At 45.1% G+C, this 19,080-nt stretch overlaps 1 protein-coding gene across 1 annotated transcript in view; it reads right to left on the bottom strand.

Annotated features, from left to right (window-relative positions):
• Positions 1-19,080, bottom strand: part of LOC139377198 (adenylate cyclase activating polypeptide 1a (pituitary) receptor type I) — an 87,627-nt gene that overhangs the window by 4,896 nt on the left and 63,651 nt on the right. Inside the window, exons 10-11 of the mRNA XM_071120198.1 lie at positions 8,836-8,927; positions 8,184-8,267 (exon numbers count right to left, since the gene is read on the bottom strand). Of these exons, the coding sequence (XP_070976299.1) occupies positions 8,184-8,267; positions 8,836-8,927 (176 nt within the window). The remainder of the gene's footprint in view (positions 1-8,183; positions 8,268-8,835; positions 8,928-19,080) is intronic.

Raw genomic sequence — 19,080 nt, 5'->3', positions numbered from 1 at the left:
ACTACAACCTGACTAACACTCAGACATCCTCCTGACAACAACACTACTACAACCTGACTAAGACAAACACTCAGACATCCTCCTGACAACAACACTACTACAACCTGACTAACACTCAGACATCCTCCTGGCAACAACACTACTACAACCTGACTAAGACCAACACTCAGACATCCTCCTGACAACAACACTACTACAACCTGACTAACACTCAGACATCCTCTTGACAACAACACTACTACAACCTGACTAAGACTAACACTCAGACATCCTCCTGACAACAACACCACTACAACCTGACTAACACTCAGACATCCTCCTGACAACAACACTACTACAACCTGACTAACACTCAGACATCCTCCTGACAACAACACTACTTACAACCTGACTAAGACAAACACTCAGACATCCTCCTGACAACAACACTACTACAACCTGACTAAGACAAACACTCAGACATCCTCCTGACAACAACACTACTACAACCTGACCAACACTCAAACATCTTCCTGACAACAACACTACTACAACCTGAATAATAAGAACACTCAGACATCCTCCTGACAACAACACTACTACAACCTGACCAACACTCAGACATCCTCCTGATAACAACACTACTACAACCTGACTAATACAAACACTCAGACATCCTCCTGACAACAACACTACTACAACCTGACCAACACTCAGACATCCTCCTGACAACAACACTACTACAACCTGACTAAGACAAACACTCAGACATCCTCCTGACAACAACACTACTACAACCTGACTAACACTCAGACATCCTCCTGACAACAACACTACTACAACCTGACTAAGACAAACACTCAGACATCCTCCTGACAACAACACTACTACAACCTGACCAACACTCAGACATCCTCCTGACAACAACACCACTACAACCTGACTAAGACAAACACTCAGACATCCTCCTGACAACAACACCACTACAACCTGACTAACACTCAGACATCCTCCTGACAACAACACTACTACAACCTGACTAAGACAAACACTCAGACATCCTACTGACAACAACACCACTACAACCTGACTAAGACAAACACTCAGACATTCTCCTGACAACAACACCACTACAACCTGACTAAGACAAACACTCAGACATCCTCCTGACAACAACACCACTACAACCTGACTAACACTCAGACATTCTCCCGACAACAACACCACTACAACCTGACTAAGACAAACACTCAGACATTCTCCTGACAACAACACCACTACAACCTGACTAAGACAAACACTCAGACATCCTGCTGACAACAACACTACTACAACCTGACCAACACTCAGACATCCTCCTGACAACAACACTACTTACAACCTGACTAAGACTAACACTCAGACATCCTCCTGACAACAACACCACTACAACCTGACTAACACTCAGACATCCTCCTGACAACAACACTACTACAACCTGACTAACACTCAGACATCCTCCTGGCAACAACACTACTACAACCTGACTAAGACCAACACTCAGACATCCTCCTGACAACAACACTACTACAACCTGACTAACACTCAGACATCTTCCTGACAACAACACTACTACAACCTGACTAAGACTAACACTCAGACATCCTCCTGACAAAAACACTACTACAACCTGACTAACACTCAGACATTCTCCTGACAACAACACTACTACAACCTGACCAACACTCAAACATCTTCCTGACAACAACACTACTACAACCTGAATAATACAAACACTCAGACATCCTCCTGACAACAACACTACTACAACCTGACCAACACTCAGACATCCTCCTGACAACAACACTACTACAACCTGACTAATACAAACACTCAGACATCCTCCTGACAACAACACTACTACAACCTGACCAACACTCAGACATCCTCCTGACAACAACACTACTACAACCTGACTAAGACAAACACTCAGACATCCTCCTGACAACAACACTACTACAACCTGACTAACACTCAGACATCCTCCTGACAACAACACTACTACAACCTGACTAAGACAAACACTCAGACATCCTCCTGATAACAACACCACTACAACCTGACTAAGACAAACACTCAGACATCCTCCTGACAACAACACTACTTACAACCTGACTAAGACTAACACTCAGACATCCTCCTGACAACAACACCACTACAACCTGACTAACACTCAGACATCCTCCTGACAACAACACTACTACAACCTGACTAAGACAAACACTCAGACATCCTCCTGACAACAACACTACTACAACCTGACTAACACTCAGACATCCTCCTGGCAACAACACTACTACAACCTGACTAAGACCAACACTCAGACATCCTCCTGACAACAACACTACTACAACCTGACTAACACTCAGACATCTTCCTGACAACAACACTACTACAACCTGACTAAGACTAACACTCAGACATCCTCCTGACAAAAACACTACTACAACCTGACTAACACTCAGACATTCTCCTGACAACAACACTACTACAACCTGACCAACACTCAAACATCTTCCTGACAACAACACTACTACAACCTGAATAATACAAACACTCAGACATCCTCCTGACAACAACACTACTACAACCTGACCAACACTCAGACATCCTCCTGACAACAACACTACTACAACCTGACTAATACAAACACTCAGACATCCTCCTGACAACAACACTACTACAACCTGACCAACACTCAGACATCCTCCTGACAACAACACTACTACAACCTGACTAAGACAAACACTCAGACATCCTCCTGACAACAACACTACTACAACCTGACTAACACTCAGACATCCTCCTGACAACAACACTACTACAACCTGACTAAGACAAACACTCAGACATCCTCCTGATAACAACACCACTACAACCTGACTAAGACAAACACTCAGACATCCTGCTGACAACAACACTACTACAACCTGACCAACACTCAGACATCCTCCTGACAACAACACTACTACAACCTGACTAAGACAAACACTCAGACATCCTCCTGACAACAACACTACTACAACCTGACTAACACTCAGACATCCTCCTGACAACAACACCACTACAACCTGACTAAGACAAACACTCAGACATCCTCCTGACAACAACACTACTACAACCTAACACTCAGACATCCTGCTGACAACAACACTACTACAACCTGACTAAGACAAACACTCAGACATCCTCCTGACAACAACACTACTACAACCTGACTAACACTCAGACATCCTCCTGACAACAACACCACTACAACCTGACTAAGACAAACACTCAGACATCCTCCTGACAACAACACTACTACAACCTAACACTCAGACATCCTCCTGACAACAACACTACTACAACCTGACTAACACTCAGACATCCTCCTGACAACAACACTACTTACAACCTGACTAAGACAAACACTCAGACATCCTCCTGACAACAACACCACTACAACCTGACTAAGACAAACACTCAGACATCCTGCTGACAACAACACCACTACAACCTGACTAACACTCAGACATCCTCCTGACAACAACACTACTACAACCTGACTAAGACAAACACTCAGACATCCTCCTGACAACAACACTACTACAACCTGACTAACACTCAGACATCCTCCTGGCAACAACACTACTACAACCTGACTAAGACCAACACTCAGACATCCTCCTGACAACAACACTACTACAACCTGACTAACACTCAGACATCCTCTTGACAACAACACTACTACAACCTGACTAAGACTAACACTCAGACATCCTCCTGACAACAACACCACTACAACCTGACTAACACTCAGACATCCTCCTGACAACAACACTACTTACAACCTGACTAAGACAAACACTCAGACATCCTCCTGACAACAACACTACTACAACCTGACTAAGACAAACACTCAGACATCCTCCTGACAACAACACTACTACAACCTGACCAACACTCAAACATCTTCCTGACAACAACACTACTACAACCTGAATAATACAAACACTCAGACATCCTCCTGACAACAACACTACTACAACCTGACCAACACTCAGACATCCTCCTGATAACAACACTACTACAACCTGACTAATACAAACACTCAGACATCCTCCTGACAACAACACTACTACAACCTGACCAACACTCAGACATCCTCCTGACAACAACACTACTACAACCTGACTAAGACAAACACTCAGACATCCTCCTGACAACAACACTACTACAACCTGACTAACACTCAGACATCCTCCTGACAACAACACTACTACAACCTGACTAAGACAAACACTCAGACATCCTCCTGACAACAACACTACTACAACCTGACCAACACTCAGACATCCTCCTGACAACAACACCACTACAACCTGACTAAGACAAACACTCAGACATCCTCCTGACAACAACACCACTACAACCTGACTAACACTCAGACATCCTCCTGACAACAACACTACTACAACCTGACTAAGACAAACACTCAGACATCCTACTGACAACAACACCACTACAACCTGACTAAGACAAACACTCAGACATTCTCCTGACAACAACACCACTACAACCTGACTAAGACAAACACTCAGACATCCTCCTGACAACAACACCACTACAACCTGACTAACACTCAGACATTCTCCCGACAACAACACCACTACAACCTGACTAAGACAAACACTCAGACATTCTCCTGACAACAACACCACTACAACCTGACTAAGACAAACACTCAGACATCCTCCTGACAACAACACCACTACAACCTGACTAATACTCAGACATTCTCCCGACAACAACACCACTACAACCTGACTAAGACAAACACTCAGACATTCTCCTGACAACAACACCACTACAACCTGACTAAGACAAACACTCAGACATCCTCCTGACAACAACACCACTACAACCTGACTAATACTCAGACATTCTCCCGACAACAACACCACTACAACCTGACTAAGACTAACACTCAGATTTCGGGTTGCTTCTGAGAATAACATTGACGGCTCAGACACGAGACCTAAGTGGCAGAGACTCCAGACAATCACGGATTACAAAGGGAAAACCAGCCACTTCGCGGACACCGGCGTCATGCTCCCAGGCAAGCTAAACTCCTTCTTCGCCTGCTTTGAGAATAACACAGTGCCAACGACGGGGGCCACACCCGAAGACTGCTCTCGCTCTGCGTGGCCAATATGAGTAAGATGTTTAAACGTGTTAACCCACGCATGGCTGCCGGCCCTGACGGCATCCCTAGCCGCATCCTCAGAGAATGCACAGACCAGCTGGTTGGAGTGTTTGCGGACATATTCAATCTCTCCCAATCCCAGTCTGCTGTCCCCACTTGCCTCAATATGTCCACCATTGTTCCTGTACCCAAGAAAGCAAAGGTAACTGAACTAAATTACTATCGCCCCGTAGCACTCACTTCTGTTATCATGAAGTGCTTTTGAGAGGCACCCTAGACCCACTTCAATTTGCATACCGCCCCAATAGATCCACAGATGATGCAATCGCCATCGCACTGCACACTGCCCTATCCCATCTGGACAAGAGGAATACCAATGTAAGATGCTGTTCATTGACTTCAGCTCAGCCTTCAACACCATAGTCCCCTCCAAGCTCATCATTAAGTTTGGGGCCCTGGGTCTGAACCCTGCCCTCTGCAACTGGGTCCTGGACTTCCTGATGGGCCGTCCCCAGGTGGTGAAGGCAGGACTCAACATGTCCACTTTGGTATTCCTCAACACGGGTCCCCTCAGGGGTGCGTGCTCAGTCCACTCCCGTAATCCATGTTCACTCATGACTGCATGGCCAGGCACGCCTCCAACTCAATCATTAAGTTTTCAGACAACACAACAGTAGTAGGTCTGATCACCAACAACAACAACGAGATAGCCTATAGGGAGGAGGTCAGAGACCTGGCCGTGTGGTACCAGGACAACAACCTCAATGTGATCAAGACAAAGGAGATGATCGTGGACTACAGGAAAAGGAGGGCCAAGAACGCTCCAATTCTCATCAACAGGGCTGTAGTGGAGCAGGTTGAGAGCTTCAAGTTCCTTTGTGTCCACATCAACAACAAACAATCATGGTACAAACACACCAAGACAGTCGTGAAGAGGAAAATACAAAATCTATTCCCCCTCAGGAGACTGAACATATTTGGCATGGGTCCTCAGATCCTCAAAAGGTTCTACAGCTGCACCATCGAGAGCATCCAGACTGGTTGCATCATATGGCAACTGCTCGGCCTCCGACCGGAAGGCACTACAGAGGGTAGTGCGTACTGCCCAGTACATCACTGGGGCCAAGCTTCCTGTCATCCAGGACCTCTATACCAGGCGGTGTCAGAGGAAGACTCTAAAAATTGTCAAAGACTTCAGCCACCCTGGTCATAAACTGTTCTCTCTGCTACTGCACGGCAAGCGGTATTGGAGCGCCAAGTACTATTTTTCAACATTGTAGAATAATAGTGAAGATGTCAAAACTATGAAATAACACATATGGAATCATGTGGTAACCAAAAAAGTGTTAAACAAATCACAATATATTTTATATTTGAGATCCTTTGCCTTGATGACTGCTTTGCAAACTCTTGGCATTTTCCCAATCAGCTTCATGAGGGAGTCACCTTCTTAAAATGTTTGAGCCAATCAGTTGTGTTGTGACAAGGTAGGGGTGGTATGCAGTAGATAGACCTATTTGGTAAAAGACCAAGTCCATATTATGGCAAGAACAGCTTAAATAAGCAAAGAGAAACAACAGTCCATCATTATTTTAAGACATGAAGTTCAGTCAATACGGAAAATGTCATGAACTTTGAAAGTTTCTTCAAGTGCAGTCGCAAAAACCATCAAGCGCTATGATGAAACTGGCTCTCATGAGGACCGCCACAGGAAAGGAAGACCCAGAATTACCTCTGCTGCAGAGGATAAGTTTATTAGAGATACCAGCCTCAGAAATTACAAACCCAAATAAATGCTTCACATAGTTCAAGTAACAGACACATTTCAACATCAACTGTTCAGAGGAGACTGTGTGAATCAGGCCTTCATGGTTGAATTGCTGCAAAGAAACCACTACTAAGGGACACCAATAAGAAGAAGAGACTTGCTTGGGCCAAGAAACACGAGCAAATGGACATTAGACCAGTGGAAATCTGTCCTTTGATCTGATGATTTTTGGTTCCCACCGCCGTGTCTTTGTGAGAAGCAGAGTAGGTGAACGGATGATCTCCGCATGTGTGGTTCTCACTATGAAGCATGGAGGAGGAAGTGTGATGGTGCTTTGTTGGTTACACTGTCTGTGATTTATTTAGAAATCAAGGCACACTTAACCAGCATGGCTACCACATCATTCTGCAGCGATATGCCATCCCATCTGGTTTGCGCTTAGTGAGACTATCATTTGTTTTTCAACAGGACAATGACCCAACACACCTCCAGACTGTGTAAGGGCTATTTGACCAAAAAGGAGAGTGATGGAGTGCTCCATCAGATGACGTGGCCTTCACAATCATCCAACCTCAACCCAATTGAGATGGTATTTTGACCGCAGAGTGAAGGAAAAGCAGCCAACAAGTGCTCAGTATATGTGGGAACTCCTTCAAGATGGTTGAAAAATAATTCCAGGTGAAGCTGGTTGAGAGAATGCCAAGAGTGGCTACTTTGAAGAATCTATTTTATATCTAAATATATTTAATATATTTTGATTTGTTTAACACTTTTTTTGGTTACTACATGATTCCATATGTGTTATTTCATAGTGTTGATGTCTTCATTATTATTCTACAATGTAGAAAATAGTAAAAATAAAGAAAAAAATTTGAATGAGTAGGTTCCGACATTGCTCGTCCTAATATTTATATATTTCTTAATTCCATTATTTTTCTTTAAGATTTGTGTGTTTTGTTGTGAATTGTTAGATATTACTGCACTGTTGGAGCTAGGAACACAGGCATTTAGCTATAACATCTGCTAAACATGTGTATGCGACAAATACAATTTTACCTGACTAAGAATAACACTCAGACTTTAACATATGAGGAAACTCACAGACACACACACACACACACACACACACACACACACACACACACACACACACACACACACACACACACACACACACACACACACACACACACACACACACAGACTTACAGTGTGATGACTGATAGCTCTGACATCCTGCAGGAATGTTGTACAGCCTGAGTGGGCTCACTGAAGCATTTCTGAGCACAGCTGCTACAATAGAGACAGACAGACAGACAGACAGACAGACAGACAGACAGACAGACACAGACAGACAGACCCAAAGACAGGCAGACAGACAGACCCAAAGACGGACAGACACAGACAGACAGACCCAAAGACAGACAGACACAGACAGACAGACAGACCCAAAGACAGACAGACACAAACAGACAGACCCAAAGACGGACAGACACAGACAGACAGACAGACAGACCCAAAGACAGACAGACACAGACAGACAGACAGACCCAAAGACGGACAGACACAGACAGACACCACCAGTAAAACACACACAGTCACACACAGAAGTCTTAACTATACAGCACATCAGACAGTCTCATTAAACACCTCTTCTAATAAAAGACTAGACCGCGGCTAATATAAACAGACCACATTATGTCGATGAGCTAAAGATTCCAGCAGCCTTCATAGACATGTGGCTATAGAGGTGGAGCTAAGACCAGGTATTTACAGGTAGATACTGGACACAGAGGATGGGCTAAGACCAGGTACTTACAGGTAGATACTGGACATAGAGGTATTAAGACCGGGTACTTACAGGTAGATACTGGACTCATTCCCTCTGATGTCAGGCGACTGCAGCTTCTGGACCAGAATGACTATGATCCCAACAAACAGGACAAAGTTGATCTAGAGAAGCACATAGCAAGGATGATTATCGTTATTACATTACTGTTATCATCATTACTTTTCAAGTTTTAACACAAGAATACACACCAAAACTCAATCTACAAAAATGCAGTAGATCTAAGACCGGTCAGACGAAGTTGTATTAATGTGGGGAGGAAAGATAATAGATTCTCAATTTTATTTGACCTTTATTTAACAAGGCAAGTCAGTTAAGAACAAATTCTTATTTACAATGACGGCCTACCAGAAGGCAAAAGGCCTCCTGCGGGAACGGGGGCTGGGATTAAAAATAAATAAATAAATGCAATATAAATATAGGACAAAACACATGACAGGAGAGACACCACAACACTACATAAAGAGAGACACCACAACACTACACAAAGAGAGATACCACAACACTACATAAAGAGAGACACCACAACACTACATAAAGAGAGAAAACACAACACAACATAAAGAGAGAAAACACAACACAACATAAAGAGAGACACCACAACACTACATAAAGAGAGACACCACAACACTACATAAAGAGAGACACCACAACACTACATAAAGAGAGACACCACAACACTACATAAAGAGAGACACCACAACACTACATAAAGAGAGACACCACAACACTACATAAAGAGAGACACCACAACACTACATAAAGAGAGACACCACAACACTACATAAAGAGAGACACCACAACACTACATAAAGAGAGACACCATAACACTACATAAAGAGAGACCTAAGACACCACAACACTACATAAAGAGAGACACCACAACACTACATAAAGAGAGACAACACAACACTACATACAGAGAGACACCACAACACTACATAAAGAGAGACACCACAACACTACATAAAGAGAGACACCACAACACTACATAAAGAGAGACACCACAACACTACATAAAGAGAGACAACACAACACTACATAAAGAGAGACACCACAACACTACATAAAGAGAGACACCACAACACTACATAAAGAGAGACAACACAACACTACATAAAGAGAGACACCACAACACTACATAAAGAGAGACACCACAACACTACATAAAGAGAGACGTAAGACAACAACACAGCATGGCAGCAACACATGACAACACAGCATGGCAGCAACACATGACAACACAGCATGCCAGCAACACATGACAACACAGCATGGCAGCAACACATGACAACACAGCATGGCAGCAACACATGACAACACAGCATGGCAGCAACACATGACAACACAGCATGGCAGCAACACATGACAACACAGCATGGCAGCAACACATGACAACACAGCATGGCAGCAACACATGACAACACAGCATGGCAGCAACACATGACAACACAGCATGACAGCAATACATGACAACACAGCATGGCAGCAACACAACATGACAACACCATGGTAGCAGCACAACATGGCAGCAACACAACATGACAACAACACAACATGACAACAACATGGTAGCAGCACAACATGGCAGCAACACAACATGACAACAACACAACATGACAACAACATGGCAGCAGCACAACATGGCAGCAACACGACATGACAACAACACAACATGACAACAACATGGCAGCAGCACAACATGGCAGCAACACAACATGACAACAACACAACATGACAACAACATGGCAGCAGCACAACATGACAACAACACAACATGACAACAACACAACATGACAACAACATGGCAGCAGCACAACATGGCAGCAACACGACATGACAACAACACAACATGACAACAACATGGCAGCAGCACAACATGGCAGCAACACAACATGACAACAACACAACATGACAACAACATGGCAGCAGCACAACATGGCAGCAACACCACATGACAACAACACAACATGACAACAACATGGCAGCAGCACAACATGGCAGCAGCACAACATGGCAGCAACACAACATGGCAGCAACACAACATGGCAATATTATAGTTATTGAGAAATGGCACCCTACTCCCTACATAGTACACTACTTTTCCTATCAAATGTTATCATGTTGTCACATGCGCCGAATACAACAAGTGTAGACCTCAACGTGCAATTCTTACTTACATGCCCAACAATGCAGTTTTACAAAAAATGAAATAAATGTAGTAAATAAACTAAAGTAAAAAAAATAACAACAACAATGAAATAACAATAACAAGGCCATATACAGGGGGTACCAGTACAGAGTCAATGTGGAGGCTATATACAGGGGGTACCGGTACAGAGTCAATGTGGAGGCTATATACAGGGGGTACCAGTACAGAGTCAATGTGGAGGCTACATACAGGGGGTACCGGAACCGAGTCAATGTGGAGGCTACATACAGGGGGTACCGGAACCGAGTCAATGTGGAGGCTATATACAGGGTGTTACGGTACAGAGTCAATGTGGAGGCCATATACAGGGGGTACCGGAACCGAGTCAATGTGGAGGCTATATACAGGGTATTACGGTACAGAGTTAATGTGGAGGCTATATACAGGGTGTTACGGTACAGAGTCAATGTGGAGGCCATATACAGGGGGTACCAGTACAGAGTCAATGTGGAGGCTACATACAGGTTGTACCGGAACCGAGTCAATGTGGAGGCTATATACAGGGTATTACGGTACAGAGTTAATGTGGAGGCTATATACAGGGTGTTACGGTACAGAGTCAATGTGGAGGCCATATACAGGGGGTACCGGAACCGAGTCAATGTGGAGGCTACATACAGGGGGTACCAGAACCGAGTCAATGTGGAGGCTACATACAGGGGGTACCGGAACCGAGTCAATGTGGAGGCTATATACAGGGTATTACGGTACAGAGTTAATGTGGAGGCTATATACAGGGTGTTACGGTACAGAGTCAATGTGGAGGCCATATACAGGGGGTACCAGAACCGAGTCAATGTGGAGGCTACATACAGGGGGTACCGGTACAGAGTCAATGTGGAGGCCATATACAGGGGGTACCGGAACCGAGTCAATGTGGAGGCTACATACAGGGGGTACCGGTACAGAGTCAATGTGGAGGCTATATACAGGGGGTACCGGTACAGAGTCAATGTGGAGGCTATATACAGGGGGTACCAGTACAGAGTCAATGTGGAGGCTACATACAGGGGGTACCGGAACCGAGTCAATGTGGAGGCTACATACAGGGGGTACCGGAACCGAGTCAATGTGGAGGCTATATACAGGGTGTTACGGTACAGAGTCAATGTGGAGGCCATATACAGGGGGTACCGGAACCGAGTCAATGTGGAGGCTATATACAGGGTATTACGGTACAGAGTTAATGTGGAGGCTATATACAGGGTGTTACGGTACAGAGTCAATGTGGAGGCCATATACAGGGGGTACCAGTACAGAGTCAATGTGGAGGCTACATACAGGTTGTACCGGAACCGAGTCAATGTGGAGGCTATATACAGGGTATTACGGTACAGAGTTAATGTGGAGGCTATATACAGGGTGTTACGGTACAGAGTCAATGTGGAGGCCATATACAGGGGGTACCGGAACCGAGTCAATGTGGAGGCTACATACAGGGGGTACCAGAACCGAGTCAATGTGGAGGCTACATACAGGGGGTACCGGAACCGAGTCAATGTGGAGGCTATATACAGGGTATTACGGTACAGAGTTAATGTGGAGGCTATATACAGGGTGTTACGGTACAGAGTCAATGTGGAGGCCATATACAGGGGGTACCAGAACCGAGTCAATGTGGAGGCTACATACAGGGGGTACCGGTACAGAGTCAATGTGGAGGCCATATACAGGGGGTACCGGAACCGAGTCAATGTGGAGGCTACATACAGGGGGTACCGGTACAGAGTCAATGTGGAGGCTATATACAGGGGGTACCGGTACAGAGTCAATGTGGAGGCTATATACAGGGGGTACCGGTACAGAGTCAATGTGGAGGCTACATACAGGGGGTACCGGTACAGAGTCAATGTGGAGGCTATATACAGGGGGTACCGGTACAGATTCAATGTGGAGACTATATACAGGGGGTACCGGTACAGAGTCAATGTGGAGGCTATATACAGGGGGTACCGGTACAGAGTCAATGTGGAGACTATATACAGGGGGTACCGGTACAGAGTCAATGTGGAGGCCATATACAGGGATTACCGGTACAGAGTCAATGTGGAGACTATATACAGGGGGTACCGGTACAGAGTCAATGTGGAGGCCATATACAGGGATTACCGGTACAGAGTCAATGTGGAGGCCATATACAGGGATTACCGGTACAGAGTCAATGTGGAGACTATATACAGGGGGTACCGGTACAGAGTCAATGTGGAAGCTATATACAGGGGGTACCGGTACAGAGTCAATGTGGAGACTATATACAGGGGGTACCGGTACAGAGTCAATGTGGAGGCTATATACAGGGTATTACAGTACAGAGTCAATGTGGAGGCTATATACAGGGGGTACCAGTACAGAGTCAATGTGGAGGCTATATACAGTGGGTACCGGTACAGAGTCAATGTGGAGACTATATACAGGGGGTACCGGTACAGAGTCAATGTGGAGGCTATATACAGGGGGTACCGGTACAGAGTCAATGTGGAGGCTATATACAGGGGGTACCGGTACAGAGTCAATCTGGAGGCTACATACAGGGGGTACCGGTACAGAGTCAATGTGGAGGCTATATACAGGGGTTACCGGTACAGAGTCAATGTGGAGGCTATATACAGAGGGTACCGGTACAGAGTCAATGTGGAGGCTATATACAGGGGGTACCGGTACAGAGTCAATGTGGAGGCTATATTCAGGGGGTACCGGTACCGAGTCAATATGGAGGCTATATTCAGGGGGTACCGGTACCGAGTCAATGTGGAGGCTATATACAGGGGGTACTGGTACCGAGTCAATGTGCGAGGGTACAGATTAGTCGAGGTAACTGAGGTAATATGTACATGTAGGTAGGAGTAAATTGATTGTAAATAGTCCATTTGATTAGCTGTTCAGCAGTCTTATGGGGCTAGAACCTGTTAAGCCGTTTGGATCTATACTGAGGTAGTATACTCCTCGATGCCATGGGATGAATCCCGGAACATATTCCAGCCTGTGCTAGCAAAACAGTCCTGTAGCTTAGCATCTGCGTCATCTGACCACTTCAGTATCCAGCGAGTCACTGGTACTTCCTGCTTTAGTTTTCACTTGTAAGCAGAAATCAGGAGGATATAACTATTGTCAGATTTACCAAATGGAGGGTGAGTGAAAGTGGTCTACAATTTGTTTTCCTCTGGTTGCACAGAAATGAGGTAAAACTAATTTAAGGTTCACGGCCACTAGGAGCACCGCCTCTGGATGAGCATTTTCTTGTTTGCCTATACTGCTCGCTATCCGAGTGGCTACTCCTGTCTATCGTCTCTGTCCCGAAGCAAGCACCAGTTAGCCTGGAACTAGCCTTGAGCTAGGCCCATCTCCCGGGTAGCCAAACAATATATTCCATATGTGAGTCTCTCACTGTTGCCGCCTGTTATAGACCCGCCTCAGCTCCCAGCTGTGCCATGGACACCATATGTGAATTGATCGCCCCCCATCTATCTTCAGAGTTCATTCTGTTAGGTGACCTAAATTGGAATATGCTTAACACCCCAGCAGTCCTACAATCTAAGCTAGATGCCCTCAATCTCACACAAATTATCAAGGAAACCACCAGGTACAACCCTAAATCCGTAAACATGGGCACCCTCATAGATATTATCCTGACCAACTTGCCCTCCAAATACACCTCCGCTATCTTCAACCAGGATCTCAGCGATTACTGCCTCATTGCCTGTGTGCGTAATGGGTCCGCAGTCAAACGACCACACCTCATCCCTGTCAAACGCTCCCTAAAACACTTCTGTGAGCAGGCCTTTCTAATCGACCTGGCCTGGGTATCCTGGAAGGATATTGACCTCATCCCGTCAGTAGAGGATGCCTGGTTGCTCTTTAAAAGTGCTTTCCTCACCATCTTAAATAAGCAAGCCCCTTTCAAAAAATGAAGAACCAGGAATAGATATAGCCCTTGGTTCACTCCAGACTTGACTGTCCTTGAACAGCACAAAACACATCCTGTGGCGTTCTGCACTAGCATTGAATAGCCCCCGCGATATGCAACTGTTCAGGGAAGTCAGGAACTAATACACTCAGATAGGAAAGCTAAGGCTAGCTTTTTCAAACAGAAATTTGCTTCCTGTAGCACTAATTCCAAAACGTTTTGGGACACTGTAAAGTCCATGGAGAATAAGAGCACCTCCTCCCAGCTGCCCATTGCACTGAGGCTAGGAAACACTGTCACCACCGTTAAATCTACGATAATCGATCATTTCAATAAGCAATTCTTCCACCGCTGGCCATGCTTTCCACCTGGTTACCCCTACCCCGGCCAACATCTCAACACCCCCGGCAGCAACTTGCACCCCCCGCTTCTCCTTCACCCGATGTTCTGAAAGAGCTGCAAAATATGGATCCCTACAAATCAGCTGGGCTAGACAATCAGAACCCTCTCTTCCTAAAATTATCCGCAGAAATGGTTGCAAACCCATTTTACTAGCTTATTCAACCTCTCTTTCATCCCCAAAGATTGGAAAGCTGCCGCGGTCATCCCCCTCTTCAAAGGGGGAGACACTCTAGACCCAAACTGTTACAGACCTATATCCATCCTGCCCTGCCTCTAGACCCAAACTGTTATAGACCTATATCCATCCTGCCCTGCCTCTAGACCCAAACTGTTATAGACCTATATCCATCCTGCCCTGCCTCTAGACCCAAACTGTTACAGACCTATATCCATCCTGCCCTGCCTCTCGACCCAAACTGTTACAGACCTATATCCATCCTGCCCTGCCTCTAGACCCAAAATGTTACAGACCTATATCCATCCTGCCCTGCCTCTAGACCCAAACTATTACAGACCTATATATCCATCCTGCCCTGCCTCTAGACCCAAACTATTACAGACCTATATCCATCCTGCCCTGCCTCTAGACCCAAACTATTACAGACCTATATCCATCCTGGCCTGCCTCTAGACCCAAACTATTACAGACCTATATCCATCCTGCCCTGCCTCTAGACCCAAACTATTACAGACCTATATCCATCCTGCGCTGCCTCTAGACCCAAACTATTACAGACCTATATCCATCCTGCCCTGCCTCTAGACCCAAACTATTACAGACCTATATCCATCCTGCCCTGCCTCTAGACCCAAACTATTACATACCTATATCCATCCTGCCCTGCCTCTAGACCCAAACTATTACAGACCTATATCCATCCTGCCCTGCCTCTAGACCCAAACTATTACAGACCTATATCCATCCTGGCCTGCCTCTAGACCCAAACTATTACAGACCTATATCCATCCTGCCCTGCCTCTCTAGACCCAAACTATTACAGACCTATATCCATCCTGCCCTGCCTCTAGACCCAAACTGTTACAGACCTATATCCATCCTGCCCTGCCTCTAGACCCAAACTGTTACAGACCTATATCCATCCTGCCCTGCCTCTAGACCCAAACTATTACAGACCTATATCCATCCTGCCCTGCCTCTAGACCCAAACTGTTACAGACCTATATCCATCCTACCCTGCCTCTAGACCCAAACTGTTATAGACCTATATCCATCCTGCCCTGCCTCTAGACCCAAACTGTTACAGACCTATATCCATCCTGCCCTGCCTCTAGACCCAAACTGTTACAGAGCTATATCCATCCTGCCCTGCCTCTAGACCCAAACTATTACAGACCTATATCCATCCTGCCCTGCCTCTAGACCCAAACTATTACAGACCTATATCCATCCTGCCCTGCCTCTAGACCCAAACTGTTACAGACCTATATCCATCCTGCCCTGCCTCTCTAGACCCAAACTATTACAGACCTATATCCATCCTGCCCTGCCTCTAGACCCAAACTGTTACAGACCTATATCCATCCTGCCCTGCCTCTAGACCCAAACTGTTACAGACCTATATCCATCCTGCCCTGCCTCTAGACCCAAACTATTACAGACCTATATCCATCCTGCCCTGCCTCTAGACCCAAACTGTTACAGACCTATATCCATCCTACCCTGCCTCTAGACCCAAACTGTTATAGACCTATATCCATCCTGCCCTGCCTCTAGACCCAAACTGTTACAGACCTATATCCATCCTGCCCTGCCTCTAGACCCAAACTGTTACAGAGCTATATCCATCCTGCCCTGCCTCTAGACCCAAACTATTACAGACCTATATCCATCCTGCCCTGCCTCTAGACCCAAACTATTACAGACCTATATCCATCCTGCCCTGCCTCAGGACCCAAACTATTACAGACCTATATCCATCCTGCCCTGCCGTTCTAAAGTCTTTGAAAGCCAAGTTAACAAACAGATCACTGACCATTTTGAATCCCACCGTACCTTCTCCATTATGCAATCTGGTTTCCGAGCTGGTCATGGGTTCACCTCAGCCACGCTCAGTCACGCTCCTAAACAATATTATAACCACCATCGATAAAAGACTGTGTACTGTGCAGCCGTCTTCATCGACCTGGCCAAGGCTTTCGACTCTGTCAATCACCGCATTCTTATCGGCAGACTCAATAACCTTGATTTCTCAAATGACTGTCTGGCCTGGTTCACTAACTACTTCTCAGATAGAGCTCAGTGTGTCAAATCGGAGGGCCTGTTGTCCGGACCTCTGGCAGTCTCTGTGGGGGTGCCACAGGGTTCAATTCTCGGGCCGACTCTTTTCTCTGTATATATCAATGATGTCACTCTTGCTGCTGGTGATTCTCTGATCCACCTCTATGCAGACGACACCATTCTGTATACATCTGGTCCTTCTTTGGACACTGTGTTAACTAACCTCCAGACGAGCTTCAATGCCATACAACTCTCCTTCCGTGGCCTCCAACTGCTCTTAAACGCTAGTAAAACTAAACGCATGCTGTTCAACCGATCGCTGCCCGCACCCTCCAGCCCGACAAGCATCACTATTCCGGACGTTTCTGACCTAGAATATGTGGACAACTACAAATACCTAGGTGTCTGGTTAGACTGTAAACTCTCCTTCCAGACTCACATTAAGCATCTCCAATCCAAAATTAAATCTAGAATCGGCTTCCTATTTCGCAACAAAGCCTCCTTCACTCATGCTGTCAAACATACCCTCATAAAACAGACTATCCTACCAATCCTTGACATCGGTGATGTCATCTATAAAATAGCCTCCAACACTCTGCTCAGCAAACTGGATTTAGTCTATCACAGTGCCATCTGTTTTATCACCAAAGCCCCATATACTACCCACCACTGCGACCTGTATGCTCTCGTTGGCTGGCCCTCACTACATATCCGTCGCCAAACCCACTGGCACCAGGTCATCTATAAGTCTCTGCTAGGTAAGCCCCACCTTATCTCAGCTCACTGGTGACCATAGCAACACCCGGCCAACACTTCCTTTGGCATTTCCTTACAGTTCTCTGCTGCCAATGACTGGAACGAATTGCAAAAATCTCTAAAGCTGTACACAGCCAATCTGTAAATAGCCCACCCAACTACCTCATCCCCATATTGTTATTTATCTGCTTGCTCTTTTGCACCCCAGTATCTCTATTTGCACATCGTCATCTGCACATCTATCACTCCAGTGTTAATGCTAAATTGTAATTATTTTCACCTCTATGGCCTATTTATTGCCTTCCTCCCTAATCTCCTACATTTGCACACACTGTACATATATATTTATATTTTTATTTTCTTTTGTGTGTTTGACTGTATGTTTGTTTATGTGTATCTCTGTGTTGTTGTTTTTGTCGAACTACTTTGCTTTATCTTGGCCAGGTCACAGTTGTAAATGAGGACTTGTTCTCAACTGGCCTACCTGGTTAAATAAAGGGTTAGGGTTATATATATAAATACCTGGTTAAATAAAGGGTTAGGGTTATATATATAAATACCTGGTTAAATAAAGGGTTAGGGTTATATATATAAATACATGGTTAAATAAAGGGTTAGGGTTATATATATAAATACCTGGTTAAATAAAGGGTTAGGGTTATATATATAAATACATGGTTAAATAAAGGGTTAGGGTTATATATATAAATACCTGGTTAAATAAAGGGTTATATATATAAATAC

Source organism: Oncorhynchus clarkii, chromosome 20 (genome assembly GCF_045791955.1).
Source record: "Oncorhynchus clarkii lewisi isolate Uvic-CL-2024 chromosome 20, UVic_Ocla_1.0, whole genome shotgun sequence".
Lineage (NCBI taxonomy): Eukaryota > Metazoa > Chordata > Actinopteri > Salmoniformes > Salmonidae > Oncorhynchus > Oncorhynchus clarkii.
Note: the sequence above shows the minus strand (reverse complement) of the source record. Positions and strands in the feature narration are given on the sequence as shown.